We start from the raw sequence: 22,310 nt of genomic DNA, 5'->3' as shown, positions 1-22,310 counted from the left end.
CCTTCCTCGTGCGTAACCGATTCACGAACCTATTTTCTCAAAATTCACAGACCTAAAATTATTTAAGAGGTGATCTGATCACACCTCAATAAAATATCGGTGGCGACTCCCATTTCCGTTTTCAAAGTCGATCCCCGCTTTTCAAAATTAAAAATGGTTTCGACATACATCTTTCTAAATGTTTCAGCTACAAAACTATAAGGGCACATTTGGTTCGCTGTAATGGAATAGAGCTGTAATAGTAATTCAATTGTTTGGTTGAATGGAATGGAATAGAACTATAATGGTATTTTTGTGTTTGGTTGAATGGAACGATGTTGTAATAGCATAAGGAAAAAAACTAAAATGACTAGAATACCCTTAGCATAATTTTTTTAGGTTGATGATTATTGTTATTGTTATTAAATTTTAATAAGATTATTACTGAAAATAATTTAATAAAAATAATAAATAATTTAATCATATTTTAACATAATTATTATTAAATATAATTTAACAAAAATATAATTTAATAACATTCTTAATATAATTATTATATGAATTAAAAAATTAAAATATATAATACTATAAAAAAATATATAATCTACTTTATTATTTTTAAACTGCAATACATATTTAATGTACTAAAATGTCATTAATGAAATAAATAATTTAATTATTCTACAATAAAAAACAAAATATTAGAAGTAATAAATAACTTAAGAATTATATTAAGAATGTTATTAAATTATATTTTTATTAAATTATATTTAATAAGATTATTAAAATTATTTAAAAGTAAATAATCCTAATTATGCGCGTAAGGTTAAAATACTTTTAACCTTAGTCAATAATAATAATAATAATAAGATTATTTAAAAGTAAATAATGTTAATGGATTAGATTTATTAAGATGTTTATTAATTATGTTTGTTTATATATTGCATGGATGTTATTTAACATAATGCTAAACAAAAGTATTACTTAACATAACAATGGAAGATAGGTAGAGGCAGGCCAAGTTTTCTGGTTTGCTTTGAAACATAACAATGGAAGTTACGCAACCACATAAGCTAAAAAAAGAAAAGAAAAAAGCCAATGGATGAACTGGAAATTAGGCAATCTAACAGAATGTCTCTAAAAGTGGCAAAACAATCAACAAGAAACCTAATATTCCACCATGTTTAACCCCAATGATCTTCTTGCAATGGAAGAATATGGCAGCCAAACATCAACACAAGAATTCTGAACAATAATAAGCATCCAAGCCAAAAAATATGGAACTTTCCCTTTTTATATTTACCACTCTCTAGTATTAGATAATAGATAGAGATATCTAACTACCAAGGCTAAATCTAAACTATATAGCAACTCTTTCAAATATTAATAGAATTAAAAGAGCCCATAAGCCAAGCTAATGAAAAGCATAGTGAACAATGAACAAAAACATGGAAGGAATTCATGATATAACAGCATTTCAACCAACATGGATTTGAGCAGCATATTGTTTCTTTAAATCTACTTCTGTATATAATTTTTCTTTACTGATCTAAGTACTTCCATAAATAGGAAAACTTCCAGCTCGAAAAAAAAAAGAGCACACACAACCTTTCACTTAAAACGTGAAACACGTGCTTAAGACGAAATTGATAAAAGGAGTTAGTGCACCCCGCCAACCCACATGGTCTCTAAAAATGGCAAACCACAAATTAACATAAACGGTCGTTCATGTTCCTTGTCTCATTGTTCATTAAATTAAAAGTGTTCCATGCAAAAAATGGGCATGCACGTCATACAATTATCACTCATAGCTGACTTGTCATCTACACTCATCCCAGAGAAGAGATCATCCACATTTTTTCTTCCCTTAATAGTGTGAAATGAGACATCTGCAAAGGGATCATCATCATTTTTCAATTCTGATAACACTCTAAAATAACGTATTTTTATATATTAATTATGTATTTATTCTGAGTCTGATCCTGCTAATTTGAGCTATTTATGATCTTTTATCTCATAGGGACTAAATTTGAGGCAAAAGTAAAATTAAGGGGCAAAAGCATAAATTTAGAGATAAAATGGGCCAATGTGTGACACAAAGAAAAGTTGGTGTCAAAAGTGCAAGCATGGAGGACACAAGGGTTGAAATACAAAAAGAAGAGATTTTATTCTATTAAACTCTATTTTAATTATATTAGGATAATTAATATTGAGATAATTATTAAGGATTATTTTTAGGATTTTATTTTATCTTTATTTATCTTTAATTAAATGTATTTATCTTTTAGGAATTTAAGTAGGATTAGACTATCTCCCCTAGCACTATAAATAGGGGGTGAAGTGACTCAAAAGAGGATCCCATCTTTTTCTGAAAACACTCTCTCCCCAAAAGTCTAGGCTTTTGTTCTTCTCATATTTCCTTTCAATAAAATTTCCATTTTTATTTTATTTATTTTCTTTTCTACCCCAACCATGAGCCACTAAACCCATCTAGCTAAAGGTTGTCGAAAATCCCCAAAAGGGTTCATGAGGCTTAGAATCCGTACTTAGCTATCTCAACGAGTATTCATTGTTTCTCCGCACTACGGGGTTGACACTTCTATCCATGTCCCTTAAAAAGTAAGCTTTTCAACGTATGCAAAGGCGGTCGCTTTGTATGTTTTGGGAAGGTTGCACAGTCGGTTTGTTAGCTTACTGCGTCAGAGGTTGGCGAGCCCAAGAGACAAAATGGCGTGGGATTCGCCATTGAGAAGCGTTGATCTAACATAAGACGATCCCACAGAAGCGATTGTTGGCTAGAGTCAGGTTCTACCAAATCGTAAGTCTAAATCCTTGGAACTGGTGGTCGTAGGCGTCCTCTTCCACTATAACTGGCTTATTCAAGTTGGGAAGGATCATCTAAAAGCCGAGGATTGAACCCAAGGCGGAACGAGACAACTGGAGGCTGGAATCTCCCATAAGAATTTCCTTTCTCTCAACTCTACTTTTAATTTCTCTAATTTTCGATTCAATATTTTTAAATTTGTTTTTATTTTATTTTTCGTTTTCAAATCCAAATGTTTAATTTTGTTATTTTTTTTATTTTTTTCAGGAACCCAAGTTTTTTTGGGCAAGATTCTGCCTGGGATTTCACGGAACAAGATATTTTGCAAGTCCAGTCCCTGAGGATTTGACCCTACTTCCCTTTTACTATTCTTTTTCATTATTTATTAGGGATAGGATATTTGGGGTGCTTTCAACGACCGCATCAAGTTCACTGGTGCTGAGATTAGTACTAATAGCATCTCCTAGTAAGTCATCAATAAGAGGTGTTACTGTCCGTACTGCAGTATTTTGATCATTTTGATCTTTTGTGGAACTATCTAGTCTATTGTAATCATCTGGATCACCAGTGTCGATCAGGTCAGGCATTTGAACAAGTGTGGTCTTAGCTTTCAAAAACTTTTCTAAAGTACTTGCCAAACCACCAGGTTGTTCCCCATTCAAAAGGACTAATACCTGTTTAATAAGCAAATATATATATATATATATCAACTGTGGCATCTATTTCATTAACTTAGTAAATTGTATCCTACCAGCGTTAAATTAGTATTCAGTGTAAATAATAACTTTTTAAAGTCAGAGAGCACTATAGATCATAACATTTAAAGCAATAAATATTGAAGTACAATATCATATGAAGATCATGATTACTGTCATCTTGCTGAAGAGAAACCAAAACAAGGGAACTTTAACATAATGTGACATCAATTGAGAGCCATATTAAAATATTTCAATCTGTAGGTTCAAGGAAAAGGTAGAGATGGAACTGTCCTCAAATAATAATGGAGAGGAAACAAAAGACTGATCAAAATGAAGGGTCTTAATTCTCTGAACTGATGTTTAAGGGGAAAAAATGAAGCAGCAACCAAAATTTAATTAATAGATAATAGTAGTTTCCTAGATTTTTTAATTAATATTAGTTAAAAGAAGCACCAACAAACAACACATTAGATTTGCATAAATATGCCATCAATAAATGCAATACCTTAATTAACTCAAACAGGATGGTAACTCAATTGGCCTTCCTACACTTATCATGAAACCAAAATACAAATAACATTTCAAGTGAACCTCAAAAAAAAATATATATTCCATATCGCTAAAAGCAAGTTCTTAAGCATAAGTTAGTTCAATTTTCCTTTATTTCCCATGACATTAGTTTACAGAACGAGAGCTTACTGTAGTTGCTACATAAAACAAAAGGGGAAATGAGAAAGAACCTACAAGCATGCCATAAAAAACAATGCCCTGGGCTAGCATTAAAGCATAACAAAAATGATATTTTCATCTTTTTGATTAAAAGTAAAATAGAGGGTTGACTGAGATATTTACCTTGTTAGCCTTTTCTCTGAGGGAAGCTTGAGGAGACTCAGAACATCTCAAAACAACTTATTTGTTCTCGGTAAAGTAAGAAGCCACAACTAAGAAATCTTTATCTTCCTTTTTCCTCAAAATGGACTCAAGCACACATACAACTTTCAGATACTATGGTTATCAATCCTCATTTATTGCAAGAAATCATTTTAAAACTAAAATTGACAGAAAACAAATTTTAAATTAACAGAAAACATAGTTAACATTTCTCAGCATAAAGCCTTCATCTTTTGTGCAAACAAATTTTAAATTAACAGAAACCAATACATGAACTCCAACAAATTTCAAGAAATGCAAATAAACAGAACTCAGCTAGTCGAAATCACAAGCCATTCGGAAAACAATAGAATCAGACAAACATGCAATAGAATAAGCAAATAATAGAACCACATTGAAAAAAATTTCATTTGTTCAATCGAACATGCAATACAAAGAAAAGTCGAATGGAAAATGCTAGAAACGAATCAAAATTAGGAGAACAAAAACAAATATTCCAGATTTTGGCAAAAGCAAAACTAAATCGATTTTACAGAAAAGAAAAGAAAAACAGGGAAAGAGTGTGAGCATTTTTCGTTGTTGATAAAATGGAGAAAAGAAAAGAAACGTAAGAAGAAAAGAAATGTACCAGAAGAAGAAGCAGAAATCGATGGAAGGGAAACATCGGAGAGGATGAAGGGCAGAAAACGGAAAAGAAAATGAGAATTGGGGGAATCCCTATTCGGCGCTTTCGGTGGGGAATGGCTGTTACAGCCAATGGGGTAATAGGGGCGGAAGGGAATCGGGGTGTAATGTTATTACACCCAACCAAACGCCCGTTTGGTGGTGGGCCCGGGGAATTGGGGGAATGCATATCGATTCCCCCAACCAAACATGCTGTACGTTTTAAAAAATATAATCAAACATCGCTTTCAAATAAATAGATAGATACAAATATGTTTTTAATACGAGATTTTAAGAGTTTGCGTCGAGTTTCAAGATACACGAAAATCAAATTTTCATTCATTTAACGTCATTCATTTAACGTCAGATTTGGCCATAATATTTAGGCTGAGTTTATGGTGTTACAAATTAAGTCCTTATCTTTTTTTGCACTCAATTGCCAAAATGCATCAAAAAAACACTTTAATCGTTAACTTTAACGGTTAATTGTTACGCCCCTATATTTTTTTCAGTTAAAGTCACCATGTGTAACAACTATGGCGTGACATGTGGCAAAAAATGATAAAAAAATAAAAATCATTAAAATTTACTAAATTTATTAAATTTTAATAAAAAATAAGAAATATTTAATTTTTATTAAAATTTAGAAAAAGATTATAAAAATCGTAAAAAAACATAAAAAAGTTGTATATTTTTATAAAAATCGTAAAAAATTATATAATATATAGAAATATAGAAAAACAATATAATTTTATAAAGTTGTATATTTTTATTGATTTTTATTTTTTTATCATTTTTCGCCACATGTCACGCTGTGTTGTGACATGGGAATTGTTAACTTTAACGGTCAATAGTTAAAGTTAACGGTTAAAGGATCTTTTTTTATACTTTTTATAATTTTTTATGATTTTTTTACTATTTTTATATTTTTCTATTATTAGTAAATTTTAAATATTTTATTATATTTTTATTAAATTTTAATAATTTTTATAACTTTTATTGATTTTTATATTTTATGATTTTTTTGTCAAATGTGTGGTGAGACGAGGTGACTTTAACTGAAAAAGTTAGGGGCAGTTAACTTTAACGGTCAACTGTTAAAGTTTACAGTAAAATGATCTTTTTTATGCATTTTAGCAATTGAGTGCATAAAAAAGCAGGAGCTTAATTACTTTTTTTTGAAAAAGTTTGAGAATCTTTTTGATGTATTTTAAAAGTTTAAGTACCCAATTAAATAAAAAAGACTTAATTAAAAAATTTTAAGAGCTTTTTACGCCCTTAAACCTTTTATAATTTAAGATTAATCTCTCTCTCTCTCTCTTTTCTCAAAATTTCATTTTATTTTTTTAATCAAAGGTCAAATTTCCAATCTAATATGGAGAGAGAGAGAGAGAGAGGGGATGCTAAAGAAATTAGAATAAACCTTCATCCTTAACATTATCTCCTTAGGTAAATGTTAGTGATGTTGAAGGAAGAAAATAGAAATTTATTTTATAAAATTTAAATTATAAATTTTTGAAGAGGTTAATGTAATTTTATCATTACATTAATTATTATTTAAGAATTTGTGAAGGGATTAAACTAAAATTTTATTTTTTTATAAGAATCAAAATATAATTTTATCATTACATTAACTTGCTCTTTGATATAATCAAAATATAATCAAAATATAATTTTTTAACAGAAATAATTAATTTGCTCTTTGATTTAATTTACTTATTTTTTGAGTGAAAGAGGTAAAATGCAATCTGACTCCTAATATAAGGATCTTCATTATACTTTTACCCTATTTGGTATCTTATAGTAATAGTATTTTCTTCTTTTATTTATGGGACTATTTATTTTGTGGATGAAACATAAAATTAAGTACATATTAGGCAGTCTAACTGTTTTTTTTATTCATTCAATTTGACTTTTGGATATAAAATAAGAGAATTTATTTTCTTAAAAGAAAGAATTTATTACTAATTCAGCAAATTAACATGAAATTTCCTACAAGATGAGATATTTATGAGCCGAGTTAAATCGGTTTTGATTTGATTTATTTACAATATTAGTACATTTATGTTTGCTCAAGCTCATTTTTATCCTGAAAAATGAGACTCAAATTTTGTCCAGATTCGTTCATATAACAAAACAACTTTAGGGACTAGTTTTAACAAAACAACTTCAAGTGCCTATTTGATATCCAAAATATAATTTAGGGGTCGTTTCACTAATAAAGTATATATCCAAAAAGTAATTCAATACGGTTAAAATACCTAGAAGGTCCCTGTATTATAAGAATTAGATCAAATTAGTCCCTTTATTATTAAATTGATTAATTTAGTCATTGTACTGTTAAAAAGAATCAAATAAGTCCAAATCTTAACAAAGTTAACATTATGGTATAAAAAATGTTTTGTAAAATTATTTTTGAATTGCAATTCAATTCCAAACAAAAGATTTCATTTCCAGAACCATAAAAAAATTTAAAAAAATATCAATGTTGTTAAATATTAAACGCTATTTTAAAAAAATTAAATGTTAAAAATATTCCAACTTGGCATGATTAGATTCTTTTTAATAGCACGAGGACTAGATTGATCCATTTAATAGTAAAAGGACTAATTTGATCAGGTTACTATAATAGAGGGACCTCTCGGGTATAGTCTCCAATTTAGTAGTGAGAGGAAAAAAAAATGAAGTGAAGCAGTCACGCGCTGTTGAGTGGGGTAGCTAAAGAATGATGTTTTGTCTGAGTCACGTGACTCTTTCTTCTCCATTTCTCACAATCAATTAAAACAAAATGCAGACTATAAAAATAATAATCAAAAGCTTCAAACTTTCAAAAAAGAAAAAAAAAGTTCAAATTTTTTTACCAAAAAAAATGCCAAAAACAAAGTTCAAACCTGTACTTCATCTCTTCTTCTTCTTCATCTGGGTTTCAATACCCTGTTTTTCTAGGCCTGTTATAACTTACCCTCCACAAACCAGTTTACTCTTCTCCACCGACGCCGTTTCGATCCTCTCTTTCAAATCCAAAGCTGACCTCGATAACAAGTTGCTTTACGCTCTCAATGAGCGCTTCGATTATTGTCAATGGCGTGGCGTTAAATGTGCCCAAGGCCGTGTTGTCCGTTACATCCTCCAAAACGCCGCCCTACGTGGTGTTTTTCCCGCCAACTCACTCTCAAAGCTTGACCAGCTTCGGGTCCTTAGCTTACGAAACAACTCACTTTCAGGTCCTATCCCTGACTTGTCCTCTCTTTACAACCTTAAATCCTTGTTTTTAGGTCGTAATAATTTTTCCGGTGCTTTCCCACCGTCGATCTTGTCACTTCGTAGGATAACTTCTCTTGATCTTTCTTATAATGAGTTAGCCGGTCCGATTCCGGCTAATTTAACTGCTTTGGAACGGTTGAATGTCCTTCGGCTTGAATGGAACCGATTTGACGGACCAGTCCCGGCGTTGAACCAATCTTTTCTACTCATTTTCAATGTTTCCGGCAACAATCTGACCGGGAAAATACCAGTGACACCTACTTTATCGAAGTTCAATACGACGGCGTTTTCATTGAACCCTGATTTATGTGGGGAGATTATCAATAAAGCTTGTGCTTCTCGTGCTCCTTTTTTCGGTTCTCCTTCAGCATCCGGTCCGTTAGGTCAAAGTGCGGAGGCCCGAAGCGGCGGCGGCGGTGGGGTTATGGTTCTTTCACCGCCTTCTTCGCCGAAGAAGAGTCACCGGAGAACTGGGGTGGTCCTTGGGTTTACCATCGGCATTGCTTTAATCTTATTTTCAGTATTGTTAGCTTTAGCTGTGGTTAAAAAACAAAGAGTGGACTCGAAAGGGACAAAGCCAACAACGATAGCTTCACCGGAAGTAACAAACTCAAATGCCGGAAACTCGAGAACCCATATCGGAGAACCACCGGAGAGGAAGACAATGATGCCGGAAATTCAAAGGCTGAAAAAGAGTGGGAATTTAGTGTTCGTCGGTGGTGAAGTTGAAGGTTATAGTTTAGAACAGTTAATGAGAGCTTCAGCCGAGTTATTAGGGAGAGGTACAATGGCAACTACGTATAAGGCAGTGGTTGATCGGCAATTGATTTTGACGGTGAAGAGATTGGACGCTGGCAGAACAGCGGTGACCGGCGGTGAAGCTTTTGAACAACATATGGAGGCTGTTGGTGGGTTGGTACATCCCAATTTAGTGCCCCTTAGAGCTTATTTTCAAGCCAAAGGTGAAAGACTTGTGATCTATGATTATCAACCCAATGGAAGTGTTTTCAATCTTGTTCATGGTAAGATTTTATTTCACTCTTTTTCTTTTTTGTTTGTAAGTTTTAGGACTTGGGGTTTACTCAGTGAGTTATGGCCGAGTTTCCCATTGAGTTAATGTTGATGGTGCAGGGTTTTCTATTGGGGGGTTAATATGTGAAAGATAATCAAAATGGGGCCTTTGTTTACACGTTGATGTTTTGATTAATGGTGGGGTAATGCTATGGACTTATACACATTGGATTCTGTATGAATTGAGGAAAAAGTAGTGGAAATATTGAGAAAGAAAGTTGGCAGCTTTTAGAACATTATTGTCCTCAAACTAGACATCTCAATTGGGCAAATCTTGTTGGATTAATTTGGATAGCATCAATTTAAATACTAAAACTTTCAAGTTATTTTTGTTTGATCCAATTTCAAGTTTGGGTTGAGTGATTCAGGTTTTAGAGTTATATGATTTCAGATTTTTGGGTCAATTCAGGTCGTTTATTGAAGTCATTTTTGGGTTTGAATGGTTTTGAATTCTAGTTAGGTTAGGTTCGGGGTAACTCTAGTTTTGAGTTTTCAATTTCTTTATGATCAAATTTAGTTTAGACAATTAAGTCTAACTCGTTTTTTAATTTGATCATAGAAAGTCGACAATTCAACTTTGAGTTAGACCTGCATCCATTCTAAACCCTATGCCCTGAATGACCCAAATTTGCTTACTTACTACTTTGAATTATTAGAAAGTTCGAAAGTTGAAGTTGAGATTAACTAGTGTTGGATACAATGGAAATTCATATTGTATTTTCAGCAAGAGAATTTGAGTTCAAACGTTAAGAGATAATATTGTTAGGAGGAGTAGTTACGTACACTTTAAAGAATTAATCTCCATGGACGGACATGAAGGATACTTTAGTTCTGAAAAGAAAAGTTGAATTTGGGATCATTGGATGCTATTAATATACTTTCATTGCTTATAACTGATGTGGGATTATAATATGAACAGGTTCAAGATCCACAAGGGCAAAGCCACTTCATTGGACATCATGTTTAAAGATAGCTGAAGATGTAGCACAAGGCCTTGCTTACATCCACCAAGCATCAAGGCTCGTCCACGGCAACTTGAAATCCACCAACGTGCTCCTCGGGACCGATTTTGAAGCCTGCCTTACCGACTATTGCCTCGCTGTCCTCGCAGACTCTTCTTCAACCGAAGATCCCGATTCTTTAGCCTATAAAGCTCCCGAGATTCGAAAATCCAACCGCAAGCTCACTCCCAAATCCGACGTTTACGCTTTCGGCGTCTTCTTACTCGAGCTATTGACAGGTAAACATCCCTCGCAACATCCAGTGCTCGTGCCCCATGACTTGTTGGAATGGGTTAGAACGATACGAGAAGATGATGTAGGGGAATATCGTCGGCTTGGGATGTTGACTGAAGTTGCTAGTGTTTGTAGCTTAACGTCGCCGGAGCAGAGGCCAGCGATGTGGCAAGCGTTGAAGATGATACAAGAGATAAAAGAGAGTGCAATGATGGAGGATAGGGCATCTTATGGACATTCATAGCAAATGCATAAAAAATTATGCATGTTTCAAAGAAGGGAAGCAAATTGGATTTTATTGTGTGGTTGGTATTCAAGGTTTTTGTATATGACGATCCAATGTTATCTATTATTATACGTGAGGTAAGATTATACCATGTCTACGAAAGGCTTTATTAGCAATTTTTCATATCTATACTAGGGTTAATTGAGTTAATTTCATATCAATTTAATTATTAATTACTAATTTTTTTCTTTTACAAAATAAGAGATGTTATTTTAAGAATATTTATATGTTTTTGCCTTTTATAAATTCAAAAACAAAATGTGAACTTAAATTCGCATTAATTTGTGAAGAATAAGAGTTTGAATTTAATTTTAAATTATCCCTTGATTATATAAAAGGAAATACCCTTTTTACGCCATTGCCTTCAAAAAAAATTAAATTGTTATTATACCAATTAAATTTACATAAGTTGTCATATCTTTTTTTTTTTATATAAATTTGTTTCATTAATTTTTTTACTTGCATCACAAACATGTCATAATCTAGTTTTTTTTTAAAATACGATTTTATGTTAATTTTTTTATAAATTTATTACATTATTTTTACTTGCATAATTAATGTGTTATAATCTATTTTGATTTTTTTTTGCAGTTAAAAGTAATGTTGTTTAAATTAGATTGAACAAACCAATCAAACAAGTTACCATCAAAATAGCAATCTAGAGAAAACTGTTAGAACGATTGAATTGAGAATCGATCCTGATGGCTTGACTAATTCAATTCTTAATCCAATTTTGAAAAACTTAATTAAAAATACTTGATTGGACTAATTTCTTTTATTATAGTAAGCGAGCAATTTAGTTGCAAATAAATAAATTAAATGGTAATAAGATTTATATGCTAAAAAAAGATGTCATTAATAAGGTGCTTTGTAATCCAGAATTACTGAAATCAGCAACAATCTGGTTCTTTGATCTAATAACACTCAGATACAACACAATTACACGACATTTGAAAAACAACTAAACACTGAAAAAAGAAAGCTAATTAGACACAAATAAACGTACATGTCAAAGTGTTAAACTTCTATAAACCTTTTTAACACTTGGCACATAATAAAAATGCTGTAACTATTATACACAGAAAAAATAAAAATTCGATCAATCGTACAAAAAAGACATTCCATTTTTCATGATAAAGAATAAACAAATAAAGCAGTGAAAACTACAAACAATGGAAAAATATATGAATGAAATCACAAAAGTCCTTTACCATCACACTACGGTTGCATAAGCTTCATTGTTTAGACACATCCAGGAAGACCAACCTCTTCCCTATTTACAACATGCCTGCATTGATGGAAGATCAAAGAATTATATACGAAATCCGAAAATTTTCAATTGCATGGTTTTGTTGGGTGTTTACACTCGGTGGTCGGAAAAGCAACAAAAATTTTCGATGTTTATTATTGTGTGAACAGAGAATTAAACAACAAATGGGGATTACCTGGGTTTATTTTCTTGGTAAGCCGTGGAGAGCCATTATGACAGTCAAGATGTATATATACATGACGAAGAAGGTGGTGAATGTAAGCTTTTATCATATCCGGTCAGTTAGAGCAAGTGCACGAGGCTTTGATCTCATGATGGTTTCGTCGCTGTGTTTGATCCATTCTGATAGTTTCCATGGTTTCTGCCATTTCCATCTAAATTGAAGAAGCCATTGGTGATGACTTCTCTTCCACCTCCAGAGTTTTCCGGTTTGTCCCTTGGTTGTCAATTTCATCATTGATAAATGTCCTACTGGTACCATCTGTATGGATAATATTTTTAATTTCATGATCGAGCAGAAAGACAATAATCTCGAGACTGAATCGAGCAGAGATAATTTACCTTTCGTGTTTGATCTAGAAATGCTGCTGAGTCTCTAACAGATACATTAACAAACCCAGGGGTAAATTTTAGTTGCTTAGGGGCTGGCAGTGACACTGGTGAAAGAGGACCACTCAAATCATCGGCAAAGTGCTTAGACGAACTGCGAGAGTTCCCCTGTGGAAATCCATTTATTAAAAAATGGGAATAGAAAATAAAAATGCATTAAACATAAAAAAAACGGGTGACAGCAGATATGATAATCTCACCGAAGCTGATGTAGCTAAGGCAATAGCAACAGCTTGCTCCCTCATCATTTGCTCCTTCACAAGCTCTTTTTTCTGTGCCTCACTTTGCCATAATAGAGCTGTGAGATCCTTTAATTGCTGTTTGAGGTCCTTAATTTCCAAATCTTTCTCCCGCAAGTGGCACCTGTTCATACAGTTTACCACGGAAATTAACATTCAAACTTGACATAATCTTCATGACCTTTAAAATAGAAAACACAATTTTATGTTTCTCGCAGCGACCTCAACCAGAAAAATGAAACGGAAAAGATTTGGGACTTCACTAAGTGCACCTTGATTCTCCAGTAGTGTTAAACAAGTATTGAAGCAAGTTCTTTGCATCATTTATTGAGCGTACTTGATTCCACCGCCCACGAACCGACCCACGTTCCCTTTCTTCTGCCTCCGAGAGTTGTGAAGCCATTGCCGTGAGTGCATTTGAAGACATGCTGAGCATGTTCTCAAGGGAGGCTATTCTTTCCTTTCTCGCATTTGGTGACATAGATAACAATCTACTTTTTGGAAACCATAATTAGCTCATCATAGTTACTGATTACACTATACTTGCAGAAAATATTTTGAGAGAATATACAGAATAAGTTACCTAGAATGTCCTTTGTTTACTCTGTGAGGAATTTCACCATTTGAAGACAACTGATCCACTTGTTTCAATAAGGTTAACTCCTCTGTCAGAGCAGTTTGCCTAAATAATGATTTAAACATCAGACAGTCAGAAAGGTTATAATGGATAAGTGAACGTAAGAGAAGCAAACCGATAGAAACTTACACTTGGATCTGTTTCTCATACGCAAAACGAACTTCACGTACATTCACCATTACTTCTAGCTCATGATCAAGCCACTTTTGCATAGATTTTTCATTGCTCTAAAGATACAAAAATCGAAATGAAAAGCAGCCAATATTAGCTATGAAACTAAAGTAACTCAAAATCAACCCTAGCTCAAGGATAACTTAAAAAAGTCCGTTCCTTTTGTGATCAGATGCAAAATAAAATACAAACTAACCACTAAGCATAATTTTAATTTATTCACTCTTTAAAACCAAAATATCTTTTTAAATGACGGTTTGAACTCCTGTCACTTTGAATTAGGATTATAAACATGCTACTAGATTTCATCAGGTATTATTGACCCAGATTAACAAATTTGCTTACAAAATGCTTAATCATACATCATTTACCTGTCCATTTGGTGTATGTCCATTGTGATTAACTGAAAGGGGTAACAAACAATTAGTATATCAGATAAAGAATTAATAATAGATTAATTTCACAAAGTAAATTTACCTGAGTTGTCACGTATAGAATATTTCCGTGCCTCTAACAACTCTTTCAGCCTTTTGGTAGCCATTGCCGCCTCTTCTGTTTTCCTTTGAAGAACCTGGAATAGGAAGTTTGATGGTTGGTCACTGAACAGATAAAACCTTGACAACTAAGTGGTGTGTAAGTAGCCTAAAAAGAATGTCACAATGTTTCACATATAGGGGGGAAATCCCTTGGGAACTTGACTGATCACACCTCAGAATTCCAACATTTTTAAACACCGAGGAAATAATAAAACATCAAACATTAATCATGTCTGTCATGATCCTTTACCTGTTTTTGGCGTTGATTCAGGGCTTCGAGCTTATGCCTTTCATACTCATTCCTCCTTCCCTCTTTTTTAAGCTGTTCAAGAAAAGTAAAATGTCAAAATAAAACATAGGATACAAAACGCAAGCATGACTGGCAGAAGTTACCTTCCAAAGTTTTGAGAGAATTGGAAGGAAAAGTTTACCAACAAAAATAGTTCTTAGTGTCTATTACAATGCAAGATTAGATAAGCAGGAAACATTTGTGAACAAGAAAGATTCTAATAAGATGTCCCTACTGAAGGTCCTAATAATAAAGTACTTCATTGAGAAACATAATGATTTGAAGTGGAGGATGTTAACTCTGTTACAGTTGTGCAACATTTTATTGGAATTGGAAGGAAGCACAAGTGATACAACTGTACCCTGTTCACCATAAACTTCAATAAAATCTAGATAATAATAGTCAAATTAATGCATGCTCAGTTGCTTGCTAACTCAAGTTTTTGATTCACCATATTTCATAATGAAACACATCTGTTTTTGAGGTATGAACCCTTCTGCATTTAAGATACATGAAAAGAAAGGAGAAAGGAAGCTGGAACTAGAATATTTTGTTCATGAAAAGTGAATCACCTGCAACAACTCTTTTTCACGATAGGCCTTCCATTGTCGAAATTGTTCTGCCTCTTGTTTTATCTTGTGCTGTAACTGAACCTGCAAAAAAGAGGAGGCATGTTTCAAAAAATAATAAGATATTTGATTCTACAATGCATGGATGTACACATAGAAATATCACTCAGGTAAAAACGAACTTTTTGAGCCTTAATGTACTGTATTTCTGCTTGCAACCGTTTTGCTGCTTCATCACTTCTCTGTTTCTGCTTTAAGAGCTCAACCTGGTTTTCCTGTTTCTTCTTGAGATCAGAAATCTGAAGTTGGAAAGAGGAAAAAAAACAAAAAAGTAATAGAATAAAATGTTAGAAGTTAAAAACAATATTTTCTCATAGAAGTACACTGATTGGATATCATAATGTCACCTGTGCCTCAAGCGCTTTTAGTTTCTGCACATTGATCTCTTGCGCCTTTTGAATTTGTGAGTCAGAATTAGCAGCACGGTTCTCGACTGCAGCTAACAAACGATCTCTTTCTTGCTGGGATTGTGTCATATAAAATTAAGCATTGGAGCAGAAGGCATATAAAACTACAGAAACTGAAGGTCGTATTACCTGCACAATTCTTTTTTCCTCCTCAAGTTCCGTGATTTTCTTCTGAAAGTGCTGCTTTAGTGCTTCAGTATCAGTTCCTCCAACAAGTTTCATCTCAGACTGCACAGGAAGTAATGCACTGAATTAGTTCACGAGAAGATCAATGTAGTTCCTGCCAGTAATCTACCAGAAACATATAAGTCTATTTAGAAGATAGGAAAATGTTTTTTAGAAATGCATGTTAGTGCCTTTCCAAAGCTTTTTGAGCAGGACAAATGCTTCTTAAAAAATTATTCAAAAGACAGAATATGAAGATCTCTTTTGAACTCTAGCACGAGGCCTAGAGCATGAAAAAAGAAATCTACCTAGGAGATATCAACATTTATTTCCTTGTCAAACATGAATCTCAATTGGAATAATAAACATGCTCTTTCAAGACTACAGTCCATTCATTGGTAATTTATATGTCTGCAAGAAAAAACAAGAAGCATAAAGGAAACCTCTTTCTGCTCCAAGCGCTTGTTCAACTCATTCAATTCTCTATCCATGTTATTTCTTCGAAGTGCGTGCTCCAATTCTTTATCTACTTCATCAATTTCTCCAGGATTGTCATCTGCAGAAATCAGCAATTACCCATTAGTAACATTGCACCTGTATCTTTTGAAGAAGCATAGGATCCAGAGAAATTTTTCATGTTATAGAGTAATATAGTCTATTGCATCAGCACAACACAAGGTGAGATTGAAAATGAAAAGTTCATGTGAAAGGACAATTCCTTTTAGTTCCAACATTATGCAATTCAACCAAATAAGTGAAATAGTGCCTACCTGAAAGAACTTCATCCATTTGATAATCAGGTAAGTCCATACTTTGAATGACCCTCTTATGTCCATCAATTTTTACAAAACATGAATGGCTTTCCTGAGATGTAGAATGAAAGTATGGTTATATAACAACCAAGCTAGAATTCTGATGTAAGAATGTTATGAAACAAATACGAATTAACATATTCAATTATTATCAAGGAATAAGATCCAGTTAAAAGCATACTCTAACCAATTTGCAAAGAAAGAGAAAAACAAAAGGGGGATAGAAAGCAACTACATATTCATCAACATACTTGAGCACCGGTTTCACAACACTCTGCAACAGCACGTAAGCTGCGGTATTCATGAAGTTCTCGACGAAGATCCTCATTAGTAGCTTCCAGCCAAGTAATCCTTTCTTTGAGAGTCTGTTTAAGAGATATTTTATGCAGTCATTGTAAAATCTCCACAGGGAAAAAATTGATTAAGAATCCAGTACTTTCGTAGATAACGGTAATACCTGTATGTCTGAAGTAGGCCCTCCTCGAGCACAAAGTTCTGCTTGTAAGTACTGTAGCTGCTGACGCATTTTTTGCATCTCATTGGATACTAAATCTCTATTCACCTGTACAATAAAAATGCAAATCTGTCAGGTTACCTAAGCTGATCGTCTATGATCTAATAAAAATGATACGATCCAAAACCTTAATGAAAAGGTAAAGGGAGAAGGGGCAATAATACTTTTCATATCAGAATATAAGAACTCAAAACCTGAACAATTTTCTGAAGTAGCACATATAGGATAGAATTACAACAAAAGTAGTTAGAAGAAACAGCCTAGAAAACTTACAACAGGCTTATTCTGGATATTGCGAGCACGATTAGCATATTTCAGAGTATTAAGACTTTCCTCTGCATTGATGTCTGCAGGACTTACACAAGCTGGAAAAGAAATAAAAAATTTACAATGATACATAGTCAGAGAACAAAAGAATATAAGCAACCAAAATCAAGATATTGAGGAATAATCACTAACATGTTACCAAAAGCAAGATACAGAATAGAGAGATCAAGAATGAAAAAACATGATAAAAGGAACCCTGAAGCAGAATAGAAACATACAGGTTTTTCAAGAATATATAATCAACACAATGGAAGGGAAAAGATTCATAACCCATAAAATATATGAATATGATCATTGCATTTTAGATTTTAATACCGGTGGTAAGGTTGACAAATAGTAAACAATGATAATTGGCCTAACAAGCAAGCAGACAAGGCAATCTTAAGTAAGAAATAGCATGATCAAGATGTGTACAGGACTTCATATGTGTAAATCCATACAGAATATCTTCTAAAAACAAGGTTATATAGTATGCTTTAGGTTTAGGGATTTACCTATCATAACCGTTTTGCTGTTTCCACCAAGTGAATCCTGAAAATGAAATAAAAATGAGAAAGAAGTTAAATATAACTTCTATAGTTCATTTAACATTCCTAATTTAATATCATGGACCAAAAGCCAAGATACTTCTGTATCAACTCACAGGAATAAATTTCCTCAAAAAAAAATCACAGGAATAAATATTCAGCCACAATTTAATAAATATAGTTGCAAAAAGAAAATAAGATGATTGGATAGCATAGCTCTAAAGCTTTGCAAAAGAAATGTTATAATATGATGTACACTGTCCACCGAGAACAATGTCATATGAGTTAAAAAAAGCATCTGACATACTAAATTCTATATGGCAGAATGATCACGCTAAATTGTGTTGGAAACTGTTCTTAGCTTGGGACGTCCTCGTAAAAGTAAGAGATAATTGAGACAGTAGATAATACCATAAAATTAACTTTGAAATCTGGCCACTTTTTGGTTATCTAAATGTCACTCGTTCAAACTACTGCTGCATGAATCAACCCAAAATAAATCTTACCTGCAAGAGTCGAGTCAGTTTACTGTCTCGGTAAGGAACGTGCACACCTTCTTTACGCTTTTTCTCATCCCCAAGGGCACTGATTACATTTCCAAGTGCAAGAAGTCCTCTGTTAATATGGATACCTGTTCATGAAAATAAAAATGAACATTTAAAATCAGCATCACACTCAGGAAGCATGTATTTAAGTTTATAATATATTTACAAACCTTCTTTCAACCGAAGACCATCAGAACCTGTTCTTTTAGCTCGTTCAGATCCAGCAAGGTCCACCAAATGGAGCTTTGCGCATAAATACTCTTCCCCCATATCTTCATCCGAAGTGTCATTAACAGCAGAAACTGATTGGATTTTGTGCATTTGTTCTAACGTGATTGTGAAGATGGCATGGGACCGACTATTAAAATCATGCAGAATAGAAGCCCATGTCATTAATTATGAACATTTGCAGGTAGGTTACAAAATGAATAATTCTACTCGAGTGACTAGGGTATGTCACTCAACCACTTTATCTCAAAAATTTTGGGAAAAGAATAATAATTTTTTTCGCAACTAAAAGTTGTTATAGAAATCTAAAGGAAAATACACACACAGAACCATATAACTATTCAGGAATCGGAAATTATAATTTAATTATCAGAAGAACACTCTGTAAATGTCAAATTTGTAAGGATACCAATACTTCCTTTACTAGTTACTTAGTATTTTAACTAATTGTACAGCCCATTCGATTAATGCCTGCAAGGACAATCTTGTTTTATTCTAGTATGATTGCTTAGAAATTTGGAAGAAGTGCTACCCATAGTTTCTTTGAACTCGTCAGTGACATAAAACTCACTATTAGGTAACATCCTCACAAATATATAACGGCTCAATAGTGGGAAAAGAACAAAATGCTTCAAGTTTCTTATAACAACTTTGATCAATAAAAATAAAAGATTCCTTTTGAGAGTGATGGGGGAAAAAATCAGGTAGAGGTTTACCTGGACTGGTTATTCATATTTGTGCTCCCGGTTGCCCTATTTATTGATCCTTGTTCCAGGCAAGTAGCCATTTCTTGCAGTGTACTGACTGCAACTTCAGTAGATCCAGCTAGTGTTATAACTCCATTTGATGATTCACGAATTTGTATGGGTGGCCTTCCTGGAACTGTAACTTTCGCGGCATTTCCATTAGGAGTTACAGGTTTGCTTACAGGTTCAGAATCCAGTAAATCCCTCACTTCTTCTTTCAGGATCTTCATATTCAAACCATCAACAAATTAGGTTAATCCTCGAAAATGATGTGCAATATGTAGAAATGAAACCAATAGCCCAACTATATTTTCGATTCATTAAAGATATTCTAGAGTGACTCCATAAATATTCCAATTGAATTCTCAAGCTGGTAAGAAATAATTTTACCTCTATGAAGGAAACATGTAGCTGGAATTCTGTTTGATGCTTCAGTGTTTCAATTTTCTTGAACAGTGCATTCATAACCTGAGGAATCAATCCTGTCTCAGAACCATCTTTGATGGCTGTCCCCATGGTATATGTTTTTCCAGATCCTGTCTGCAAAATTTGCATAAATCAATCATGAACATTAATACCAAGGCATACAAAAAGCTTATTTAACTTAAAGTAGGTCTCATATATCAATTGAACAAATTATTACCTGGCCATAAGCAAGTACAGTAGCATTGTATCCTGGGAACAAACCATCAACAAGGGGAGCAACGCATTCTTCGAACATGGAACTTGATGGAGAAGCACCATGTCCATAAACATGATCAAATGTAAAGGAATGCGTCCCGATTTGCACCTACAGCCAGAGCCAAAAATAATAAATTATTCTTTGCTTCTCAAAATCAATTATCTTTCATCAAATCTAAGGACATAAGAAAAATCATTCCAGGTAATAAGTAATAAACTAAAAAATAATTAAATCATAAATCCATTAAGCATTACCCCCTTTAACTTTAGCCGTGTTTTTCCAGCTGAAATTTTTTTTTATTAAATACAGTGGAGCCAACTATACATAAATATATAATACTACTCAATAAACCTGTACTTTACCAAAGCCTTTTACACTTAAATAACTACAGCTTCATGATATGTTTTAGTAATCTGACAAATTTCATCGATCAATCTTCACTTACGTCGGTATCCAAAAAAAAAATCTAAAGAAATTTTATTCAGGCTCTGCATGCAAATATGAAGAAAACAGTATCCTAAACAAAAATCATTGAAATAAACAAAACTGTTATAATTAAAGAAAAGTAATCACTAAAGCCGAAAACTAGAAAAAAAGAAAGAAAAGAAAAAGAAATAATGCTCCAAATTAGCTAAAAAACAGAGTACCTGAGGCTTTCCTTTAGTGACAGTGACACATTCGGTACAACCTTGAGTTCGTTCATCTGCGATTAACGGCCTTATATGAACGGCGACTTTCACCGAACAATTCTCCGTTACTTCCATTTATGAAAACAATAACAAATAAAAAGAATCCGAAGCAAAAACACAGAAACTGAATATCAAAGCCTCAGATTCCTTCTTTTTTTTTTTTGAAAAATAATCTCTCTGAAAACAGAGTGATCTCAACCGTAAGCTTAATAAGCACAGATTACGATTTTGAAAAAAGAAAAAGAAAAGAAAGTGGCGGGGACAGTGGTGGAAGTGGCGGTGGTTGGAGTGGTGGCGAAGGTTATAACGAATTTGGTATATATAAAAAGGGAAAGAGTAACGGAAAGGAAGAGGTTATATGAAAGATATAGACATTAACAACCGCTGAAGGGATCTTTTCTTCTTCTTCACTGCTTCTAAACTTTTTTCCCACCGGTGAGTGTTCGTTCGTTCGTTTGGTTTAATTTAATTTTAACGAAATGTTCTTTTTTTCTTTGTTACCAAATTGGCCTTTCGACCCCAGCATGCTCTTGTTCCCTTTTTATACCGCGAAAAAGCGAAAAATACCAAAATACAGTTTTTTTTAACCCTTTTGGGGGTTTTTTGGTAATTAGCCGGATAATTTACCAATAAAAGCCTTTTTTTTTTCAAAATTTATCGAAATGGGCCAACTATTTACTTATTTACCGTAATGGTCCATTTTCCGCTAAATCGCGTCCACTTCAGTGCGAAATCAGGGTACGTGCCAAGAAATCGCGTCCACGTCAGCGCGACTTGCTGACGTGGAAGGAAATCGCGCCCGCTAGGACCCGATTTGCTGACGTGGCATGAACAGTTTATGTTTTTTAGCTTGGAAAACTTTGAAAGGCCATAACTTTTGGCTCGGTTGTCCGATTGAGACGATTTTTTTTATTTCGAATAACTTTTTGAGATCTACGCGCTAACAAACAGTCGAAGGCGGTTTGCCGCAGTTTTCATCAAAAAAGATCCTTTTTTGCCCCTAAATTTTGATTTTTTCGGTTTAAATTTGAATTTTGAAACATTCAAATCATTAATTTCCTTATTTATTTGAATTAAACACCGGATTTTTTTTACAGAATTGTTGTATTATTTTTCCTGATTTGACACGTGTATGGAATAGGTCCGATAAATCGTTAGAACGTAAGTAATATAATTAAGATAATAACAGTATTTTTATAATATGTTAATTAATTAGTTTAGTTTAGTTGATTAAGATGCTTGCTCTTTTTCCTTAGTACCTTGGTTCGAATCTTCTTGCCAATAAATTTGAATTTTTTTTGTACTTGTTGCATTTATTTTTTTAATCAATTAACTCTTCAATATTACATTAATATACATTATTAGTACAATAGTATA

The 22,310-nt window shown here is 33.2% G+C and overlaps 2 protein-coding genes and 1 long non-coding RNA gene across 4 annotated transcripts; 1 reads left to right on the top strand and 2 right to left on the bottom strand.

The window, feature by feature from the left end:
- Positions 1-1,483: 1,483 nt before the first annotated feature.
- Positions 1,484-5,273, bottom strand: LOC121215288 (uncharacterized). Of its 2 annotated transcripts, none has more exons than XR_005911024.1 (2): positions 4,354-5,273; positions 1,484-3,477 (listed from the first exon to the last, which is right to left on the bottom strand). It is a non-coding gene; the product is annotated as an uncharacterized lncRNA (long non-coding RNA). The 2 variants fall into 2 exon arrangements; XR_005911023.1 differs by having other exon boundaries at positions 1,484-1,868.
- A 2,579-nt stretch (positions 5,274-7,852) lies between these two features.
- LOC107932584 (probable inactive receptor kinase At5g67200) lies at positions 7,853-11,002 on the top strand. Its single transcript, XM_016864640.2, has 2 exons — positions 7,853-9,341; positions 10,310-11,002. Exons 1-2 carry the CDS (start codon positions 7,925-7,927, stop codon positions 10,867-10,869), a joined length of 1,977 nt encoding a protein of 658 aa, XP_016720129.2. The 5' UTR covers positions 7,853-7,924; the 3' UTR covers positions 10,870-11,002.
- A 746-nt stretch (positions 11,003-11,748) lies between these two features.
- LOC107932577 (kinesin-like protein KIN-4A) lies at positions 11,749-21,448 on the bottom strand. Its single transcript, XM_016864625.2, has 26 exons — positions 20,892-21,448; positions 20,206-20,352; positions 19,953-20,102; positions 19,533-19,786; positions 18,759-18,946; positions 18,550-18,674; positions 18,011-18,047; positions 17,463-17,554; positions 17,133-17,237; positions 16,927-17,040; positions 16,634-16,727; positions 16,307-16,419; positions 15,828-15,926; positions 15,639-15,752; positions 15,414-15,530; positions 15,235-15,315; positions 14,624-14,695; positions 14,315-14,408; positions 14,209-14,240; positions 13,796-13,893; positions 13,613-13,711; positions 13,302-13,520; positions 12,991-13,153; positions 12,743-12,898; positions 12,357-12,662; positions 11,749-12,199 (listed from the first exon to the last, which is right to left on the bottom strand). Exons 1-25 carry the CDS (start codon positions 21,006-21,008, stop codon positions 12,450-12,452), a joined length of 3,093 nt encoding a protein of 1,030 aa, XP_016720114.2. The 5' UTR covers positions 21,009-21,448; the 3' UTR covers positions 11,749-12,199; positions 12,357-12,449.
- Between the last annotated feature and the right edge of the window lie 862 nt (positions 21,449-22,310).

The sequence above is a fragment of the Gossypium hirsutum genome, chromosome D03 (genome assembly GCF_007990345.1).
Source record: "Gossypium hirsutum isolate 1008001.06 chromosome D03, Gossypium_hirsutum_v2.1, whole genome shotgun sequence".
NCBI lineage: Eukaryota > Viridiplantae > Streptophyta > Magnoliopsida > Malvales > Malvaceae > Gossypium > Gossypium hirsutum.
The sequence above is the reverse complement of the archived record's forward strand: the minus strand, read 5'-3'. Positions and strand labels throughout refer to the sequence as shown.

Coding starts and splice junctions, on each gene's coding strand:
- LOC107932584 (XM_016864640.2), top strand. CDS start 7,925: ATGCCAAAAACAAAGTTCAAACCTGTACTTCATCTCTTCTTCTTCTTC. Junction 9,342..10,309: donor TGTTTTCAATCTTGTTCATG/GTAAGATTTTAT, acceptor TAATATGAACAG/GTTCAAGATCCACAAGGGCA.
- LOC107932577 (XM_016864625.2), bottom strand. CDS start 21,008: ATGGAAGTAACGGAGAATTGTTCGGTGAAAGTCGCCGTTCATATAAGG. Junction 18,675..18,758: donor TGGTCTTCGGTTGAAAGAAG/GTTTGTAAATAT, acceptor TTTCATGAACAG/GTATCCATATTAACAGAGGA. Junction 15,753..15,827: donor AGGAAAAAAGAATTGTGCAG/GTAATACGACCT, acceptor ACACAATCCCAG/CAAGAAAGAGATCGTTTGTT.